General features: G+C 35.4%; 1 protein-coding gene across 6 annotated transcripts in view; it reads right to left on the bottom strand.

Moving 5' to 3' along the window:
- Ccn (cellular communication network factor protein Ccn) overlaps window positions 1-19,879 on the bottom strand; it is a 506,353-nt gene that overhangs the window by 241,165 nt on the left and 245,309 nt on the right. For 2 of the 6 annotated variants that reach the window (XR_012455857.1, XM_074120001.1), the window contains exons 1-4: window positions 19,434-19,542; window positions 19,028-19,111; window positions 18,683-18,873; window positions 17,643-17,720 (exon numbers count right to left, since the gene is read on the bottom strand). The exons of 1 other annotated variant lie outside the window; for it this stretch is intronic. Coding sequence is in view for 2 of the 5 variants with exons in the window: in XM_074120001.1 (XP_073976102.1) it covers window positions 17,643-17,647 (5 nt within the window). In the remaining 3 variants the exon portion in view is untranslated. Of the gene's footprint in view, window positions 1-17,642; window positions 17,721-18,682; window positions 18,874-19,027; window positions 19,112-19,433; window positions 19,545-19,879 lie in introns of those variants that run through there. 3 more of the 6 variants (XM_074120002.1, XM_074120004.1, XM_074120005.1) reach the window with 3 other exon arrangements.

Raw genomic sequence — 19,879 nt, 5'->3', positions numbered from 1 at the left:
TATGGTGACTCTGCACCTTCGATTACAACAGTTTATAAGAGGTTTCAAAATTTTCGGAGTGGCCATATGGGCACAAGTGACGCTGAACGTTCTGGACGCCCTGTTGAGGTTACTACTCCAGAAATCATTGATAAAATCCATGATATGGTGATGGATGACAGAAGAGTGAAGGTGCATGAGATTGCTAGTGCTGTGGGCATCTCGAATGAACGGGTACATAATATTTTTCATCAACATTTGGACATGACAAAGCTATCCGCAAGATGGGTGCCGCAATTGCTCACGCTTGACCAAAAATGAAATCGTGTGAAGTGTTGCAAGAACGGTTTGCAGCTGTTCCAGAAGAATCCACAGGACTTTAAGCGTCGTTTCGTCACTGTGGATGAAACATGGATACATCACTACACTCCTGAGACCAAAGAACAATCTAAACAATGGGTTACCAAGGGAGAATCTGCGCCAAAAAAGGCGAAGACCGTTCCTTCGGCCGGACTGTCTTTTGGGATTCGCAAGGAATAATCCTCATCGACTATCTGGAAAAGGGTAAAACTATTACAGGTGCATATTATTCATCGTTATTGGACCGTTTGAAAAACCGAGCTCCAAGAAAAACGCCCACGATTGGCCCACAAAAAAGTCCTTTTCCATCACGACAACGCACCAGCTCACACCTCAGCAGTTGTGGTCGCAAAATTAATGGAAATAGGGTTCCAACTCGTTTCACATCCCCCCTATTCTCCAGACTTGGCTCCCTCGGACTACTATTTGTTCCCCAATAAGAAGAAATGGCTGGCGGGAAAAAGATTTTATTCAAACGAGGAGGTGATTGCAGAAACGAATGGCTATTTTTCAGACTTGGACAAATCCTATTATTCGGAAGGGATCAACAAACTAGAGCAGCGTTGGACCAAGTGTATAAGCCTAAAAGGAGACTATGTTGAAAAATAAAAAAGGTTTACCCCAAAAAATTAAGTAGTTTTTATTTTTGCACGGACTTTTCAAACGACCCTCGTAGTTTAAGGTCAACTCTGTCCAAGAACAAGAACAAAGAAGTAGTTTTTCAGGAAAAACAGACAGGGTACATCCTGTATGAACTAAATATCACAAAAACCAAAAAAAAATCCAACAAGCTTTTTAAAAATCTGTTACCTGACTACAACTTACGTGTTCAAAATTCCTTAAAAATAGCTATTTTACTAAATGGATTGAGACTTTTTTAGAAGGGGGTTGGCTAAGTGGTTAGCGGTGCAGGGTTCCATCGTGAAATCCCAGGTTCGAATCGAGCTGTGGCTCTTGGAATTTCCCTTACTAGAAGCTTATTATAGCTTATTTTCCTCAGGCCAGCAATTGCACGGGAAAAAGCTCCGAGCGCCAAAGGCCAACCCACTTTGGCTGATTTACTTACATTTTCTTCTTTTATTTTCAGGGAAAATTTAGAGAAAAGTTCTCTCTAAAGTGCCACTTCAACAAATCGTCACATTTATCATCAATGTAACAGTTGTAAGAATTAAATATAGTTTGAATTAATTGTCGTACAATAATTACAGAGTTAATAGTAATAATAATTTTGGAGGGGGCCTTACATAGATGGGGGTTAACTGCTTCCCCATTTGATGTATACAGCGTCGATACCCCAAAAAGGCACATCTACATAAAATTCCGAATCGTACGACACCTCATTAATGAAAATCCGTTCGCGCGTTTAGGCGCTACGATGTTTACAAAAAAAGGTTTACAAGAAGAACAAGAAAAATTTTTGAAAATGCCTATTTTGCTCATTTTCAGCAACTTTTTTTTCTCAAAATCTATCAGTTCTGGGTTGTTGCAAAAAAAAATTACAGTTACAAAGGAGGATTTTCCCTATATTATAAAGAAAATTTGGGAATTTTTTATCTTTTACAGAAAAAGAGGAAAAAATTGTCAAAGTTGGGTGTTTTTCAACCGTTACGTTTTTTCGTGCACTTTTTGACGATCAACCCTTATACCAACTGCCCTACCGGACTGTTTTAGTATCACTAGAACAACCTTGATTTATTTAGTAAAGAGCCCAAGTTTGAAATAAAACGCTTGCAAGAAAAGAGCCGGATAATTAAGCTAAGATATTCTCAATCAATTTTTCAAAATTAACAAGCCAATTAGATAAAAATAGAAGTTGTTGTTACTTAGCATTGTTATCACTAAAAAAAAAAAAATTCTATGGACAAAATCTAAAATGTAGATCTGCGCAGGATGTCAAGAGCACGAAATATCCTTCAAAATGGCTGTACTATAGAATTAAAGTGACAATATGGGCTAACCATTTGGTGAGAATAACCTGGGCCAGATGGGTTAAGAGGAGAACTGACTAGTAATAGGTACTTTATCTCAAGTTCTCGAAATAGAAACATCCCAGCAAGATGACATTAAAGACTTGATTGAGTGACACATGGGACAGATTGTTCCAGACTTGTACCTTTTACTAAATCTGTATATACATGTATACAATAAGTAAATAGGAATATATACGATAAATGAATGCGTGATAAGCAGGAGGAGAGAAACTACCCAGTGGTAGCACTCTTTACAAGATATTAATGGTGTTTATGCCATCGGCAATTCAGTCGGCGAGGAGTATTAGGAATGTCAGAGGAGGCGAGAGACAGTACAAGAGGATTAGAGCTAGTCGAGAGAGTAGTATGGAATATTTGGTATTTCGTCTTGGCTAGTTGGTTGCATGAAGGGGGATGATGAGGTCGTTGTAAAGAGTGAGGTTAGTCACCGTAGAAAGTAGCGTCAACTATCTGACGGCGGTAGTTTTGATTGAAATGTTTGTACTGTCCGTATGTTTGTAGGTTCGGCTGAATCCCTCAGTTCTAGTCCTAAAAAGTCCGCATAGGTTTGAGAATGTATATTAAGCGTTTGAGTTCTATAGCTGCAATTTAGAGCGTCATCCAAGTAGTCTGTAAAGCAGTATCGCACGTCTGTGTCATTGTTTGTCTTTCAAGTCTAGTGTGTGGGTTCCTCGTGAGTCCTTTGTCCTATAAAGAGCCCAAGGTAGCGCACCCAGATCTGTACAAGGAATGGAAACTTAAAATATGATGCAAATTAAAAAATTAAAGAATCATTTTAATTATTTATTAGTTGAAGAAATCAATAAAAATTGCCTTAAAAGAAGCTGTGTGACACTAAAAATTTTTTCCCTTCTCCCAATCCTGGAATAACAAAAAACTGATCCCAATATCTAGAAAGATCTTAATGTTTCTTTGGGATAATACTCCCCTGCCACAGAATCTTTGTACTTCAAATACTAGACAAGGAAGCATCGTCTATTTCCACCGCTTCTATTTTGAATACCACCTTATAGTTTGCATGATTGTACAATCTTCTCAAAGGGTCGAATATCACAATGAACAATACACCAGTGTTCCATTCCAGAGCCAGGACTAGACGATTATACCCAGAGTTCTGTTTGACAATGTTGTCCAAAACCTTTTACGGAGGCGGCACACTGACATTCGCTCTCTCTCTCTCTCCCCCCATTATAGTCAAACTGAAAGTACAATTTTCATGCGAACACATATTTTTATATGCAATATAAATGCAAACGACCAATGAAAAAAAATCTAGTTCCCAGAGTATTGCCAGCCAGCCAATACCCACTATCTCAACCAATAAAAACGGAACCTTTCAACAGTAAAAAAAAAATCGATTGTAGATTCTCTTGTTTATTTTAGAATCATCGAATACCATATAATCTTCAATTTTTATTATTACACTCAACAGAAATATAGAATGAGATGAAAATAAGTTTTTCGTTAGAGGAATCGATCAGAAAATCGAAACTGTTTTGAATTTTTTTTTAGATGATCTTTAAATATTCACACAACTTTTTTTGCCTAAACCTCCCATAATAGCAATTGAAAAAAATAATAATAATAATAAATTCTTAGGAATTTTTGAAAACTCGAAATTTTAACAACATATTATTTTAAGACGTTAAAGTAAAGTAATCGCCTATTTTTTCAGGCGGGGCTTAACGTCCAACTACCAAATTAGGTGTCGTGGACGGAGGCGACTAGCAAACATACTTTACTGTAAATTTCTCATATTAACCATTAAATAAAATCCAAGGCCTAGACACCGGGAATCGAACCCACTAAACCAACAATACATCTTAGCATTGCGGGTCTAGTCTCTAACCGCCTAACACATGTACTTTACTATAAATTTCTTTTATTAACCATTAAATAAAATCCAAGGCCTAAGACCGGGAATTGAACCCAGTACCACAATTAAGACGTTTAAAACGTTAATTAAAAACAGTGTTTGAGCGAAGGGTAATAAATAAAAGGAAGACGGTGCCGATGGTCAAAAATACTACGATATTCCCATTTCAATACTGACGTCAACAAAACTAAGATGTATATCCGGTGAAGATTGTATTATGAAAATCTAACACTGATGCAAGACTTCCTGTTCCAGAGAAAGTAAATAGAATGGAAGAAAGAAATAATAATTGGTTATTTCCAAATTCCCCACTAACAAACTGAACAGGACATCCTGTCCAGAATTTCCTCGAACCTCTTCTTTTAAATAAAAATAATTGAAGAACGAAATTTTTATTAAATCAAGATCTACCTGATATTTTTTTATTATTATTAAATAAATTTTATTATCTCAAATAATAAAAACTTCATATTTAATGTATATTTGAAAATTTATGTTGTTTTTTAACACTTTATTTGCCACATTTACAACTGCAGCAAATGTTGCATCAAGTAGATTTGATCTTACTGGTTCAATTCACTTGTAATGTCATGGTTAGAGCAATCACCCAGTGGTGAAACTCTTTCACAATGATTTAATCACAGCAATAGATCTCTAGGCCACTTCCGCTTCAAACGACGAGAAGGATTGTCTGGAAGGTGAGGAGAGGAGAGTTGTTTGGATAAGAGGATTAGGATGGAGAACTAGGAGACTGTGAAAGTTGCTGGTAGCGAGACTTTATTAGGTCAGTGACAAAAGGGATGTGAAGGTCCAGTGTGTATGTATCTTGGAAAAAACCATGTTTCCCAAATCTCTCGTCGTTCCATCCATATCCTAAAGCAGTTTAATAGTTCCCGTCACCTTTTTCCAATTAAGATCCGGCAACTCCTTGTTTCCTCTCTTATAATCCCCCATTTCAACTATGGTTGTTTAGTGTATGGCGGTCTTTCTGGTGATATTGAAGCTAAGCTCAAGCGCCTCCATGAACTGCTTCATAAGATTTATTTTCAGCATTTCCAGAGACTCTCGCATTTCGCACTGCTACGATGAGTTGAAGTGGCTTTTTCCTGTCTATCGCCGCCAATATTTTTTGGCTTCTTTCCTTTTTCAAGTCACCCAGTCTCAAAGGCCTTCCTATATTTTTCAACTCTTTAAGTTTAAATCCTCGATACATTCCCGTAATACCAGATCTCGCTCATCTGATCTCTATATTCCCTCACACCGTACCTCATCCTTTGACAAGTCCTTCCTTATGTGTGCTACCTCTCTCTGGAACTCCTTGCCATCATCTGTCCCGCCATGCTTCTACCCTATCTATCTTTAAATCCCATGTATTCAGTTATCTCCTTTCTATCCAGCTTCCTCCGAAATTTTAATTGTTTTAATTTATTTCCTTAATTTCTATTGTTATTTTGATTTTCACTTTTTGTAAATATTTATTTTCTTACAAGCACAGGCCAAACTATTAAGGCCATTATTTGTACCTGTGTTTATTCTTAGGGGACAATTGTCCCAGAATAATAAATCTCTTTTCTATTCTATTCTATGTATGGTAAGGTTAGAAATGCAGTATGGAGTATTCAGGATTTTCCGTAGGATTTTAGACTGTACTATGTACTATGCTTTAGACTGTATTTTAGACTATACCTATGTTAAAATATTTTTTCGTTTGAGGGAATATAAAGTACGAATAAGAAAACAACCTCCTTACTGATAACTGTTCCCTAATTACGGAAAAGAATATCAATGTCACCGGATACATGAGTCGAATAAAATTCACATTATTGCTGATATTAATTTTATTCGTCGTAATACCGCATGTTTATTGTATTTCTGACCGGATTCGAACTTTGACCCGCCATCAGGGCTAGATGTATCAGTTTAGTGTAGTGAAAATAAGTGAAGTCGAATTCTCTAGCCCAAACTGATTGGTGTTATCTCTAATGATGGATGAAAATCCCAAAATGGGTCTGGGATTCAATAAATTTGATTGCTACAACGGATAAAATGAACGGATATTATCCAGTAGTACGAACCTACCACTTTTTTTCAACAATTAACATTAATGAACTGAAGTGTGAAACAGAGGTTTGCAAAGTTAAGCTGTGAAGAAACACGAGCGTCTATATCGTAAGCTGTCTAGAAAAAAAAAGAAAAAAAGAACCGTTTTCAGTCCCAGGGCGTGGTACGTTACACTCTTCTGGGGAGAATGTTGTGGAAACTACAGGTGGACCAAGAAAGAAGGTGTGCGCGTGAAGTTATACTTTGCCTCAGGGTTTACTCGATCCAAGTGTGTAAATGTTACCCTCCAATGTCTCTGCAGACTATATAGTACTGGTGAGGATGTACGTCTAACGTTGGCGCTTCAATAGTAAAGAGAGCTATGCAAGGCTGAGAAGCCCTAGGGGATCTCTAAAACAAGATATAAAAGAAAGCTAAAACTGAGAGCGAGAGAGAAAGACAGAGAAAATGGATCTCATGATGAAAAAAAAGCCATCTTTGAAATGGTTTTTATCGTAAAAACCACGAATTAAAATAGAGAAACATCTTTTTTTCATGTTTATGGGCTCAGTTTAGACGAAACGTTAACTTTAGTGCATGGTCATTATCGCAGAAAAGAAATGCGAGTGAATGGGTTCAGACCCATTCTTGGTTAATCAGACTAGTGTGTTCCAGTCTCAGGTTTGTGCATATTTGAATCTGCTAGGACCAACAAAGCAGTAATTCAAGAGTCTGGGTACCAGGTCTTGTGAGTAAAAGTAAAGTAATAGCCTATTATATCAGGAGGGCTTTACGTCCAACTACCAAATTAGGTGACGTGAACGGAGGCGACTAGCAAACATACTTTACTGTAAATTTCTCACATTAACCATTAAATAAAATCCAAAGCCTAGACCTGGGGAATCGAACCCACTATACCGCAATACATCTTAGCATTGCGGGTCTAGTCTATAACCGCCTAAAATAATTTAGGGTGAAGGGACCAGTAATTGACTGGGCACCAGTAATTGACATACCAGAAATAAAGTGGTATTATAAGGAATATGAGCCGTTTTTAGTGGTGATTCTTTCAATTTCGTTATTGAGAAGCTTTTGGGCAGCAGTTCCAGAAAAATATTAATTATTGGAAGGTTCCTTGGTATCAGTGGAAGGTTATTTGTGTTAAAAGTTCAAAATCAAGGAAAAATCAAGCCGTTGCTAAGGAGGATTGATAAGAAAATAATTTTTCTTTTTTCTTATTTTTCGTTTATTTGTTCATATATTCGTGTGGTTATCAATGTTCTGTTATAATTAGTATTACTTGTAGATTTCATTTATGTAGTTTTTTTTTTAATTATAAGAAGCGCTGAGGATTAAAATGGGGCTGTCAATCACTGGTCCGTGAAACGGCAATCTGCCCAGTAAGTGACATGTATGTCAATTACTAGTCCTACAGCTTTTTTGTTTGAGACCAGTGATTGACTTCCTGGGAAAATGGTAAGATAGGTTGATAAATTTTATTATAATTAAAAATTCAATACATTGTAAAATAAAATCATTGATAAAAATCGGCAAAATAAATAGTAAAACTTCCAACAAAATATGTTTAAATTAATGAATTAGCAAATGTACGCCTTATTTCAAGAGGGCATGCAGAATGATTATTCTGTAGAGAACAACAATGTATGAACAACAAACTGGAATAATCGTGATCGCCGAACAGCTTCACGAGGCCTACGTGACTAATAAAAACGACGCCCACTTATCGGAGTTGGAAAATCTCTCATTCTCCCTCAGTTTTGGGTCCTCGCCACATGGCAAAGAAGAAAGCGAGGAAATGGCTGAACCATAGAATTCCATCAAAGAAAACTGCCAGAGGAAAAGTGAAGCTTCCTCAAGAGAAGTACCAGGTGCGAAATCAAACATACGTGGAGAAGTTGGTGACTTTGTGATGTTACACATTAATAACATAAAAAAGATTGTAAGATCTATTGTATTTACCAATTGACAGACATGTTATGTTGTCCGAAGACGAATATATAGCATCCCAAAGGCTAAATAGGCTAAACTGTATTAAAAAAAAATGAAATCGGTATGAAAACCATTTTTAATTCCTAAACACGTGAAGGTTGGATCGCCCTATACTACTTTATGGAGAACGATACCAATTTAATAAAACCGTTGATGTGTGAGGTTTTCAAATGGCTTGTGATTTCAAGTGGCTAATTATCAATTACATAAGATATATTATGATGTTCATTTCCTATGTATTCCGAAAGAATATATTGTTTTTTTATTCATTTTTTCTTGGTGTGCCTATTTTAATAACACATATTTTTGTCAATTGGTTACCTAGTTATGTGAATATCAGTGGTTTATTTGTAGGTATGTGTATTTTAATACCTATCCTTTCCAAGTTAAAGAGTCAATAACAGATATATATTTTTTAATCTAGTTTTTTTTTCATTGACGTTTCATTTATTTATTACTGTTACAAATGCGAATGCTTGCAACCTGTGGCGGGACGCGATGAACGTGCACACAATGTATATAGACATGTGCCCAAGAGGTAACTCAGTAATAATAAACAATAAAATACTGAATAGATGCAGAAAGTAAGAATGAATTACATTCAGATAGTTTGGTTTCGAAGCAAATGACACTGGCAGCACAGATTGTGGAAAATATTAGCGAAGCGCTCCAAAAGAAGGGAAGCGTAGGAGAAATTTGGTTCACTAGAAAGCACCAACAACTCGAACACAAAGTCGCGTAGTTGCGATCGGTAGCAGCGTTATAGGCGGAATGAATAAAACAAGGATGTGACCACATAGTCCAATCGGAAGTAGAGTTTGGTACAGTGAGAACCAAAAAAAAAAAGGTTTAAGTAACAAAATATTTAGCGGAAACTTGAAAGGATAAGAAAGCGGAAGGGTTGAGAGAAAGAGATAAAAGCGAGCCGACAGACATTGTGTACGATCTAACAAGCATGTTAGCTAATATCTCCTTGGTACTATTGAAAGTAAGGGCTGTTCTTCAAATTACCTGTCTTGGTTTAGATTTAATTAAAACTGTCCGGTAGGACAGTTGTGTAAGGGTTGATCGTCAAAAACTGCATAAAAAAGAGTAACGATGAAAAAATATTAGATTATTTAGGTTTGCCTATTTAAGAACTGATTGTAATTAATTATGAATAGACTGATTTTTGTTATAAATCCAATTGAAAAAGTGATTTAAGTGATTTATTTAGATTTAAAAGTGATTCTGAATGCATATTTGTATGTCAATTACTGGTCCCACTCCATGTCAAACACTGGTTCCACCGAAAATTCGCTATGTCAATTACTGGGTCATTGACATACTTACAAAAAAAGTCATTTTTGGTTGACATAAAGATCGAATTTACTGCATTTAAAATATTAATAAAATAAAGTACATCCTACTGGAGCGGTACAATTTTACAACCTACACCTGGAGCCAAAATAACGGAAGTTATTCTATCTTAAACTCGAATTTTTTCTTAAGCAGTCAATTACTGGTCCCTTCACCCTACTATAAATTTCTCATATTAACCATTAAATAAAATCACTGGTAATCGAACCCACTAAACCAGCAATACATCTTAGCATTGCGGGTCTAGTCTCTTAACCGCCTAACATTCTTTACTGTAAATTTCTTTTATTAACCATTAAATGAAATCCAAGGCCTAGACACTGAGGAATCGAACCCACTAAACCAACAATACATCTTAGCATTGCGGGTCTAGTCTCTTAACCGCTCAGCTACCATGACGCCTAATAATTTAGTAAGAGTGAAACTAAAAATCGCAGGAAACTAAAGCTTTTATAATTTTAATTTGAGTTCCATCATGGAACCGGATACTAGCAATTAAATCTCTCAAACGGAAGTAATGTCTATTTTTTCAGGCTGGCTTAACGTCCAACTACCAAATTAGGTGTAGTGGACTGAAGCTGATAGTAAACATAACATACTTAACTGTTAACTTTCTCAAATTAACCTTTAAATAAAATCAAAGGCCTTTGACACCAGGAATCGAACCCACTAAACCAACAATACATCTTAGCATTGCGAGTGATCTAGTCACTTGACCGCTCGACTACCGTGGCGCCCCTAGGTCATGTGAGTATTACAGGAGATAGTTTTGGACTAAATTACGCACGCCTCACTCCTATATTGGTCCAGGAATCTGGTCTGTGTCTATCTAGTTTCCAGGAATGGACAACATCCTCAGCAATTCATCCCTATGGATGAGCTCAGTGGGTTGTCCGGCAATCTAAAATGTTGATTAGGGGGTCCCCACACTGGGTAGAGATAGAAAGGTTTGATTTAGTCATCCCCAGTCTCCGTCTCTCTCGAAGTTAATGTGACCTTTAAGTTCGACCAAGATTTCCAGAAAGTCTGAGCTCGCTACTTCCAATAAGGCAACTGATGATGGCAAAAGAGAATAAAATACAATAACAAAAAATAAATGAGATCAGAATCACCTTCAAAAGTCAATAATATTTTACATAAAACATTTTTATTTTTTATTTTTCCTTCTAAGAAAACATCACGTAATATTTACTCAGAAAAATGAAACTCAATATTATTTGGACTGGGAAGCAAAAAAAGAAAAATCAACACAATCCCTTGTTAAAGTTTCACTCCTGAGTGAACAATTTTACGGCAACACGATTACAGGTGGATTTATTACTTGAATCCTGATTATCAGGAGTATTGTGGTATTTAAAAATATAAAAAAACAGCCCTCAATTTTCATGCAGAAAATTGTTTTATACTTCAGTTTTTTTTCCACCATTTTTTTCTCAATTTTCCATTATAAATAAAAAAATAAAATAAAAAATCAGATAGGGAAATGGATTTCCCCAGTGAATGGTTATAGAACACTTTTTTCCAAATAAATTCAATTATTAGGGCTGGATTTTATATTTCATGATTCGTAATCATCTTCTCTTTGAGTTCAAAAACAGAAGCATTAAAGTTTTCGATGAGTTTGAAACGTAGATTTCCTCCCTTGCTCTAAGCACTACTTTGGCTCTCGAGACCTGCAAAGCGAATATGGGTTCGATTCCCAGTCTTGGGCTTGGATTTTATTTAATGGTTAAATGAGAAATAGTAAAGAACGTTTGCTAGTCGCCTCCGTACAGGACACCTAGTAAATGGTAGATGGACGTTAAGCCCCGCCTGAAAAAATAGGCGATTACTTTAATTTTTTTTACACATATACAATCAGTTAATATGGAGAAAGTGATGAACTGGTGCGGGAAAAGAGCAGGAGGAGAGAAACTACCCAGCGGTAGCACTCTCTATAGGAGAAGAATTATGACGTTTAGGCCTTCAGACTGCGAGGAAGTCGCGGCGGGGCCACTGGCGATTCAGTCGGCGAGGAGTATTGTTAGGGATGTCAGAGGAGGCGAGAGACTGTACAAGAGGATTTGAGCAAGTAACATAGAGAGAGCAGTATGGAATTTTTGATATTTAGTCTTGGCGAATTGGTCTGTGAAGGGAATGTTGAGGTCATTGTGAAGAGTGAGGTTAGTCAGCGTAGAAAGGGAGCGTCAACTATCTGTTGGCAGTAGTTTTGACCTGAAATGTCCTGCACAGTCCGTACATGTTTGTAGGTTTGGCTGAACCCCACAGCTTTGGAACAGCTCTTTTTACTTCTTCCTTAAATAAGCAAGTTCCCCCCCCCCCCAAAAAAAAAATATATTATTTACTTGATGCAATTTTGAGTCCCAAGCGGAAAATGTAAAAATATTCCATTCAGTAAGCTTTCAAAATGATGGTAAAATGGAAAGTTCACTTCAAATTCACTTCAGTCAACGTTAAACAATGAAAGGAGTAAATTATTGTTTGCAATTCCAGCAAAACAATAACCTCACATTAAAGCGTAGTGCTACTATGAATTTTACAATTGTTTGCACAATAGGATCACAATTTACAAAGAATGGCTATTGTTGATTGTATCTAAAATTGTATACTAGTCATGCAACAATTAATTGCTGCATCATTGATTCTATTTGATGCTGTTTATAATGAGATTGCAATGTATGTATAACAATTTTGAACCTTATGATCAAATGATGGGTGTAAAGCTTTACACTCAAGTAAACTTAATTATGATGGAAAATGTGCAAAATTAATCGTTATTCCCTAAATGATAGAATGGAGGAGCTCTGGAGGCTGAAACAGGATAAGACAATAATAGAGGGACAGTTTCGACAGAAAAAGGAGTTTTCTTTTTATCAGACAGCAGTAGCGATTAAATCAATGGCATTGTAGAATCGTAAGCAGCTGGGAAAGTAGGACCTAGAACGTCTAGGTACATACAGAATCCTTTAAGGAGCCTCACGGACAGCTAATACATTTACTGACAAATTGCGATGCTGCCGTCCAGACAGTTTTCACCTTCCTAACAAGATCTTAGAAGAAATATTCTGTCTTTCAATCTATAAATATCATTCCAAATTCTTGGATGTATTAGCTTAAGGTATTAACCAAGGAAAAGGTGCTTAAAATAGTATAAGCATGTCTAGTTTAGCACAGTGTTAAACTAGCTTTAAACCCAAATCATTAGAACTTAATTCCAAAAAATAGAAATTACTCGTACAAAATTCACAATGGATTCGGAGACTGCAATGGGTTTAAAGTATTTACCTCTTGTAGACTGATGGCACAAATATCCTTGAACTTACTTCCTCATTGCTCCTACTAAATCCCCTTACTAAAATGAGCTGAGTTCTTCCTGGGCGAAGAAAACAAAAAACGCCGAATAAAAAGTACCGGTTAACAACTGAAGAGGATTCTACTAATAAAAAGTTCGGATTATACAAAGAAGTAAAACCATTCAGGCCCGTTCAGGATGTCAAAGGTTTAAAGCAAAAACGAAGTTTGCTACAGTCCATTATTTTCTGGAAAAAAAAAGAAAAGAAAAAAGCATTTTTTTCCATCATCGGAAAATAGAAAAGTTGGTAAAAATGGCAAATAGGAAAACTAACAACTTAAAGCTTGATTTTGGTCCATGAACTATTCAGTTTAAAAGCTCAAAAAATAAAATATGTACGTACAGAACATGCTGGTGGGGTTTTATTCCCCAACTGAGATGGCCAACTCACAATTTTAAGTAAGCCCAAAAAGCAAGGATCAAGTTCCTAACAAAGATATAAATGGATTTTTAACAAATTATTAATAAAACTATATAATAATTTACAGGTCTTCAAAGTAATACCTAATATATTAAAAATATAGTAAGAAAAATATTAACTTCAAACTTTAGGGAGTGGAAAAACTAATTCCCAAATCCCATGGGAAAAGATTCAATCACCACTCAAATTTCCCAACTAGTTCTTGTGCCTGGCAATGTCAAAGAAATATCATTTTAAAAAAATTAAAATAAGAACTAAAAGATGGATAACGATGAAGCCGACAACACTACACGACAGTGACTAGTAACAGAGCACTAAATCAGCAAGTGCAGGTTGTAGACAAGAAACCTGCTTAAAACATCAGTTTGGTATAAGGAAACCAATCTATACAATTAGACTGTTCATGTGATATCTTGCCTGAACACCGAGTTAAAGAAGCATGCAAGTTATCTGTAGGAAATTCATTGAATGCATATGAAGCTTCGCCAGAATTCCTACCAGAATTTTGTTAAAATAGTACCTCGGAGGGAAAAGGCACCATGTCCATTTTTTTCGATTTTCAGATTTTGGCATCATTTTACAAATTTTTTGTTGCTCTTTCTACAGGTGTAAAGCACTATGTCCTATGTTTACTATTAAGCGATATATGTGTTTTTAAAAAGCGCTATGATACTTCATTGCTTAAGGTTAAAAGGCACTACATGGACATAAATTTTTTTACAATGGAGATGAAAGTAAAATATTTTAAAATATGGGAGTTAAAGTGGCCATACCAACTATAATAATTATGGTGAGAAGTACAGGAAAGAGTATAACCGGAAAAGTGGATCAAAAAATGAATTTGGAAAAATATCTTTATTTGGCTCCCCTGTAAAATTTACTTTTTGTGTCATGGTGCCTTTTCCCTCCGAGGTACATACTACACGCTTACGTCTACATCTATGTATGTGTCTACATCGTGAGTGGACAATAAAGCTCCAGCAGACTTTAGAAGGAGAGATAACCTAGACGACAGAGTAACATGTTACAATGTGACGCGACCGTGAAACTGCAGCATCAACCATAACAGTCGCGGAGAGAGACAGAGAGATAGTACGCCAAAACACTAAACTCATGACAATGGTTAATGCTGCACTGTAGAATTAATTGACGAAGGTGTGCATCTGACGGCTGCAGACTGTCACTCAACGGGCCTGAATTACCAGCGTCCATTAGTTCGGTGACGCCAAACAATCGAATCGCCTATTTAGCCAGTAAAGAAAAGCAATAACTATTAGGGTTTGAATGATTTATTACAGTTGATCTTCGGGAGTTTTATAAATATGTGGTACGGAATCGATTTATTAAATAGGAGCCATTGACAAAGTCAATCAACTGGTCCCTTCCATTATACAGGCTTCAACCCAATAAAATGTAAAGCATGTTAGGGTAAGCATTGCTAGAATTTCAAATTTGGTGAAAATGAATGCCCAAATTTTAAGTACAGGTTTCTGATTTTTTGAATCCGCTCTATGATTGTGTGGCAGAGCTATAACTACCTAGTTTAGTAAAGGGCGGAAGGAGGTAGCAGTTTTCTCCTTGTCCAAGTTTATCCCTTCATTTCCAGACACTAATAGTACAGGCAGGAAAACGTAACAGGGTTTTAGAGCTAGGTTTCCAGTCTGGGATGGCTGCTAACTAAATACTGGGCCGATGTTGGGGTGAGGAGATGGACGATCGTTAATTACCCAGTACTAGGGTAAGGACATGCTTCGATTTTAGTGGCGGAGACATCAGGTTAGTAACATGAACATCAGACTATTCTCAACACACCACATGACAGAATTTAAGTTGGAGAACTAGTTACTTAGAACCAGCAACATTCAATCCATCCTATTAATCTCTGTTGTCTCGGGAATCAACACACATTTAGGATATGCCCATGCCGCCTTTTGCTGGCTTTAAATCCTTTATGTAAGACACAACACGCTCAGAAGATATCTCAACATGAACTTCCTCAAGAGAGTGGGTCCTGCATAGTGTACATATCTCATGCACGTCTCTTGTATTCTGTCTGACGTAAATTGCAATCACTACTTAGCGATATAAGTCCATTGGCAGTTTTGAGAACATTGGAGATTATAAAGCAAAAAGTCTACTAAAAGAAAACTTTCTAGTACTACACGGGAACGGGATAATAAACCTTTTTATGGCTCAGCAGTTCCTGAGGGTAGGACCAGCCCCCGAAAACTATTAAACTATAACTAAAGTACATTAAGAGTATTGTAAGAATTTTCAGGTCTAATTTTGAGTGAGTTGTGGCCACAGCTGTGGATGATACAGATATTGTAATTAATATGTATGTATTAATATAGTATACGAGGGTCGTTTGAAAAGTCCGTGCAAAGTCAGAGAAATAGCACTACTGGCGCGTATCGAGGTTATGTTTAGTTAGTAGCATCTCTTGGAAGAACACACACCAAGTTTCAGCCAGATCGGTCTATTTCTTTGTGTTTGGCATTCGTTTGAATCGAGGAAGTCGAGTGATTTTCAAAAAATGGACGAAAAAGAATTTCGTGTGTTGATTAAACACTACTTTATGAAAGGCAAAACGCCTCAGGAAACTAAAGAGAAGCTTGATAAACATTATGGTGACTCTGCACCTTCGATTAGAACAGTTTATAAGTGGTTTCAAAATTTTCGGAGTGGCCATATGGGCACAAGTAACACTGAACGTTCTGGACGCCCTGTTGAGGTTACTACACCAGAAATCATTGATAAAATCCATGATATGGTGATGGATGACAGAAGAGTGAAGGTGCGTAAGATTGCTAGTGCTGTGGGCATCTCGAATGAACGGGTACATAATATTTTGCATCAACATTTGGACATGACAAAGCTATCCGCAAGATGGGTGCCGCGATTGCTCACGCTTGACCAAAAACGAAATCGTGTAAGGACGGTTTGCAGCTGTTCCAGAAGAATCCGCAGGACTTTAAGCGTCGTTTCGTCACTGTGGATGAAACATGGATACATCACTACACTCCTGAGACCAAAGAACAATCTAAACAATGGGTTACCAAGGGGGGGAATCTGCGCCAAAAAAAAAGGCGAAGACCGTTCCTTCGGCCGGAAAGATTATGGCGACTGTCTTTTGGGATTCGCAAGGAATAATCCTCATCGACTATCTGGAAAAGGGTAAAACTATTACAGGCGCATATTATTCATCGTTATTGGACCGTTTGAAAACCGAGCTGCAAGAAAAACGCCCACGATTGGCCCACAAAAAAAGTCCTTTTCCATCACGACAACGCACCAGCTCACACCTCAGTAGTTGTGGTCGCAAAATTAATGGAAATAGGGTTCCAACTCGTTTCACCTCCCCCCTATTCTCCAGACTTGGCTCCCTCGGACTACTATTTGTTGCCCAATATGAAGAAATGGCTGGCGGGAAAAAGATTTTATTCAAACGAGGAGGTGATTGCAGAAACGAATGGCTATTTTTCAGACTTGGACAAATCCTATTATTCGGAAGGGATCAACAAACTAGAGCAGTGTTGGACGAAGTGTATAAGCCTAAAAGGAGACTATGTTGAAAAATAAAAAAGGTTTACCCCAAAAAATTAAGTAGTTTTTATTTACAAGAATTCTTAGCAATAATATTAAATTTGTTATTGTGCTGAGGTAATTACATCAAAATATGCAAATAAAAAAACATTTAGAACAGGTACTATGTTTTAAAAGTACAGAATTTCCAGAACTTAAATAATTGATTTTGCAGCTGCAATTTGTTCCAGTAATTTTGTTTTCCATTAATTGAATGGCGAACAAATTATAAACATGTTTAATTTATGAAAATCAAAACTAAATTGAAAAAACAGATCGAATTAAAATCATATTACAGTTGTAAAGAACGTTTAAAACTTTGTAATTATTTCAACCGTTCACACCTAACTGTACATGATGAATGAATATTAAAAATTATTCCAACAAATAGAACATCTTATAGAATAAAGATTAAGTATCACACCACAAACTTGGAAATGCCCTTCACAATAGCTTTGGCGAAATATCAATCAAATAAAAAAGATGAAACTAATTCAATCGACATCCACTTGTAGCCCAACGATTAATTATTGCATAATGTTCTACAACCAAATTTGGTTATCATAACAAAATCTTATATTTCTCAAAAATGAAAATTGATTGTTAATTCTAGGCAATTTAATAAAATATATGAATTACTTATAAAATTTAATTTAAAATTCAACATACCACATTCGATGAAGGCCTAGAATGCATCACAGCTTTCCCAACGATTATTTATTTATTTGCACAGAAACTTAGTTAAATCTATTTGCGGAAAGTAATACACAATTAATACGACACATTAAGATAAAAATTATACACAATTAAAACGATTCACAAAGAACAAATTACACTTAATAATCTTATAAAGATAAGAATTCACAAATTGGCACATTCCACGTCATAACCGAGAAACAAGATGGCCTCTTTCTAATGAGATTACCTTTGGTTAATCTATATAAGTTATTTTAAAAAATAAATATTTATTACTCAAATAAAAAAATATATATCTTTAAAAATCATTAATAATAACTAAGAATTAATTAAACACTTTTTAATTTTATTATTAATTATAACTTTTTTTAGAGACCATCTTTTTCATGAGAATGTTAATTTTTTAAAGTTCAAAAATCTTTTTTAAATTGAATTTAAAAAATAAAAATAAAATTAATTCTATTTTTCTTGTTTAATTAAAATATAATTAATTAGGGTAATATAATTACTTCCTTCGCCTGCATGATCAATCTAATCAGTGATGCCTGCTGCCCAACTCAGATTGAACACGTAAGTGATTTTTAATTACAAATTACTGAAGAAATAATTCTAATAATTCATCGGGTAGAACATAGAATCTTTGTTTTAAGCGTTAGTTAAACAAGAAATTATCACTTAAAAGAAACTACAACTTTATTTATTGAAATTAATTGGTTTGCTAAAGAAGATCAGGATTAATGGGATTTACAGAATTCAAATATGGCGAAGTGTGTTAATTAAGTCTTTTGGTGATTATAAGTTTGTTTTCTTTTTCACTTCTTCAACCATTATAATTGTAAGACTAAAAATTATGTTCATTGAATTTTAAGTACTTTTGAGATTTCACTTAGGATGTACGGGAATCTAAATTCTAAATTAGTATAAGAATTGGGACTTCCAGTACTAGGGAAAACAAGGTTTGAATAATCATTATTAGTTCTAGCATTCATTTTTCAATAAGAAAAAAGCCATACCTGGTTTTACTTGCGTTCACTATTCAATAGAAAATTCCTTTGGAAAATAGAACCCTATGCAGCAAACGATGTCAATGATTTTCACATTAATAAAAAACTATCTGTTCCAAGTAGTGATTCTGGGTAAAGACAACAGGGACTACTGGGTTTAAAAATCCATTAAACCATTGGCCATTATTAGTGTGCACTGCCTAAAAGTAGTAAAAAGTGCTATTTACACACAATTTTTATAAAAAAAAAAAAAGTGGAAGTAAATTAAATAAATAAGTAAATATTTCTATTACATACCTAGATTCTTTCAATCTTATTTTTACTCACTTTTTTTTAATTTCCTGTTTCACCTACCTATATTCATTCAGTTTTGTTGTCAATTACAGGTACGCGAGTGATTAGTGTCCAGTGCCCGAGGGAATTCAAAATCTTCACAGTCTTTGCTCCAGAAAACATACAGGTAGGAATAGATTATACATATAAAATAAAATTTGCTAAAATGTAATTTAGGTTAACAATTAATATATTAACTGTTGAACAAATTTCATAAACTGTTGAAAGTTTTGAAATAGATCAAAATCGTTTATAAATATGTCAAAAAAACGAATAACAATTAGTAACCTTGCTTCATAAGTTACAAATGAGAAACTGACGTAACAACAATAATCATTATTTTTATTCATGCACTTTATTTTTTTACGAAATTACTAGATGAATACTAATTAGTTTTTATTTCAGAGAGTAATATGTTTCTACTTACAGCATAGATGTGAACCATAAATACACGTGCAACCTAGTTTGAAACCTAACCTCACTTGTCGTGCCCTAATTGAATAGCTTCACTGATAACAGCGCCGATGTTGGCTGAGAAATTAACAAAAATATACTTTTTCCTCTCTACCGACTTGGTTAGGTTAAAAGAAATGAGTTTGAATTGAAATCGAATTAGGACTTACTCATACTTAGGAGTGAAACATTTGGTAGAGAATTGGCTTTGTTTTTAATAATACTAACAGTTCTGTAGTCAGAAACAACCAGATTATATTATTACTAAATATTATTTACAGTTTTCTGAAATGATGACTATCACAAGTGACAAAGTTTAGGCGGTAAATTTTAAAAAATACAAGTTTTAGTCGTTAAATTTAAATTATTTAAATGAAATCACCCTCTCCCCTTATACATAACATAGAAAGTGGCCAAAAT

This window comes from Rhodnius prolixus, unplaced genomic scaffold (assembly GCF_049639745.1).
Source record: "Rhodnius prolixus isolate KJV_2025 unplaced genomic scaffold, Rpr scaffold_2, whole genome shotgun sequence".
NCBI lineage: Eukaryota > Metazoa > Arthropoda > Insecta > Hemiptera > Reduviidae > Rhodnius > Rhodnius prolixus.
The sequence above is the reverse complement of the archived record's forward strand: the minus strand, read 5'-3'. Positions and strand labels throughout refer to the sequence as shown.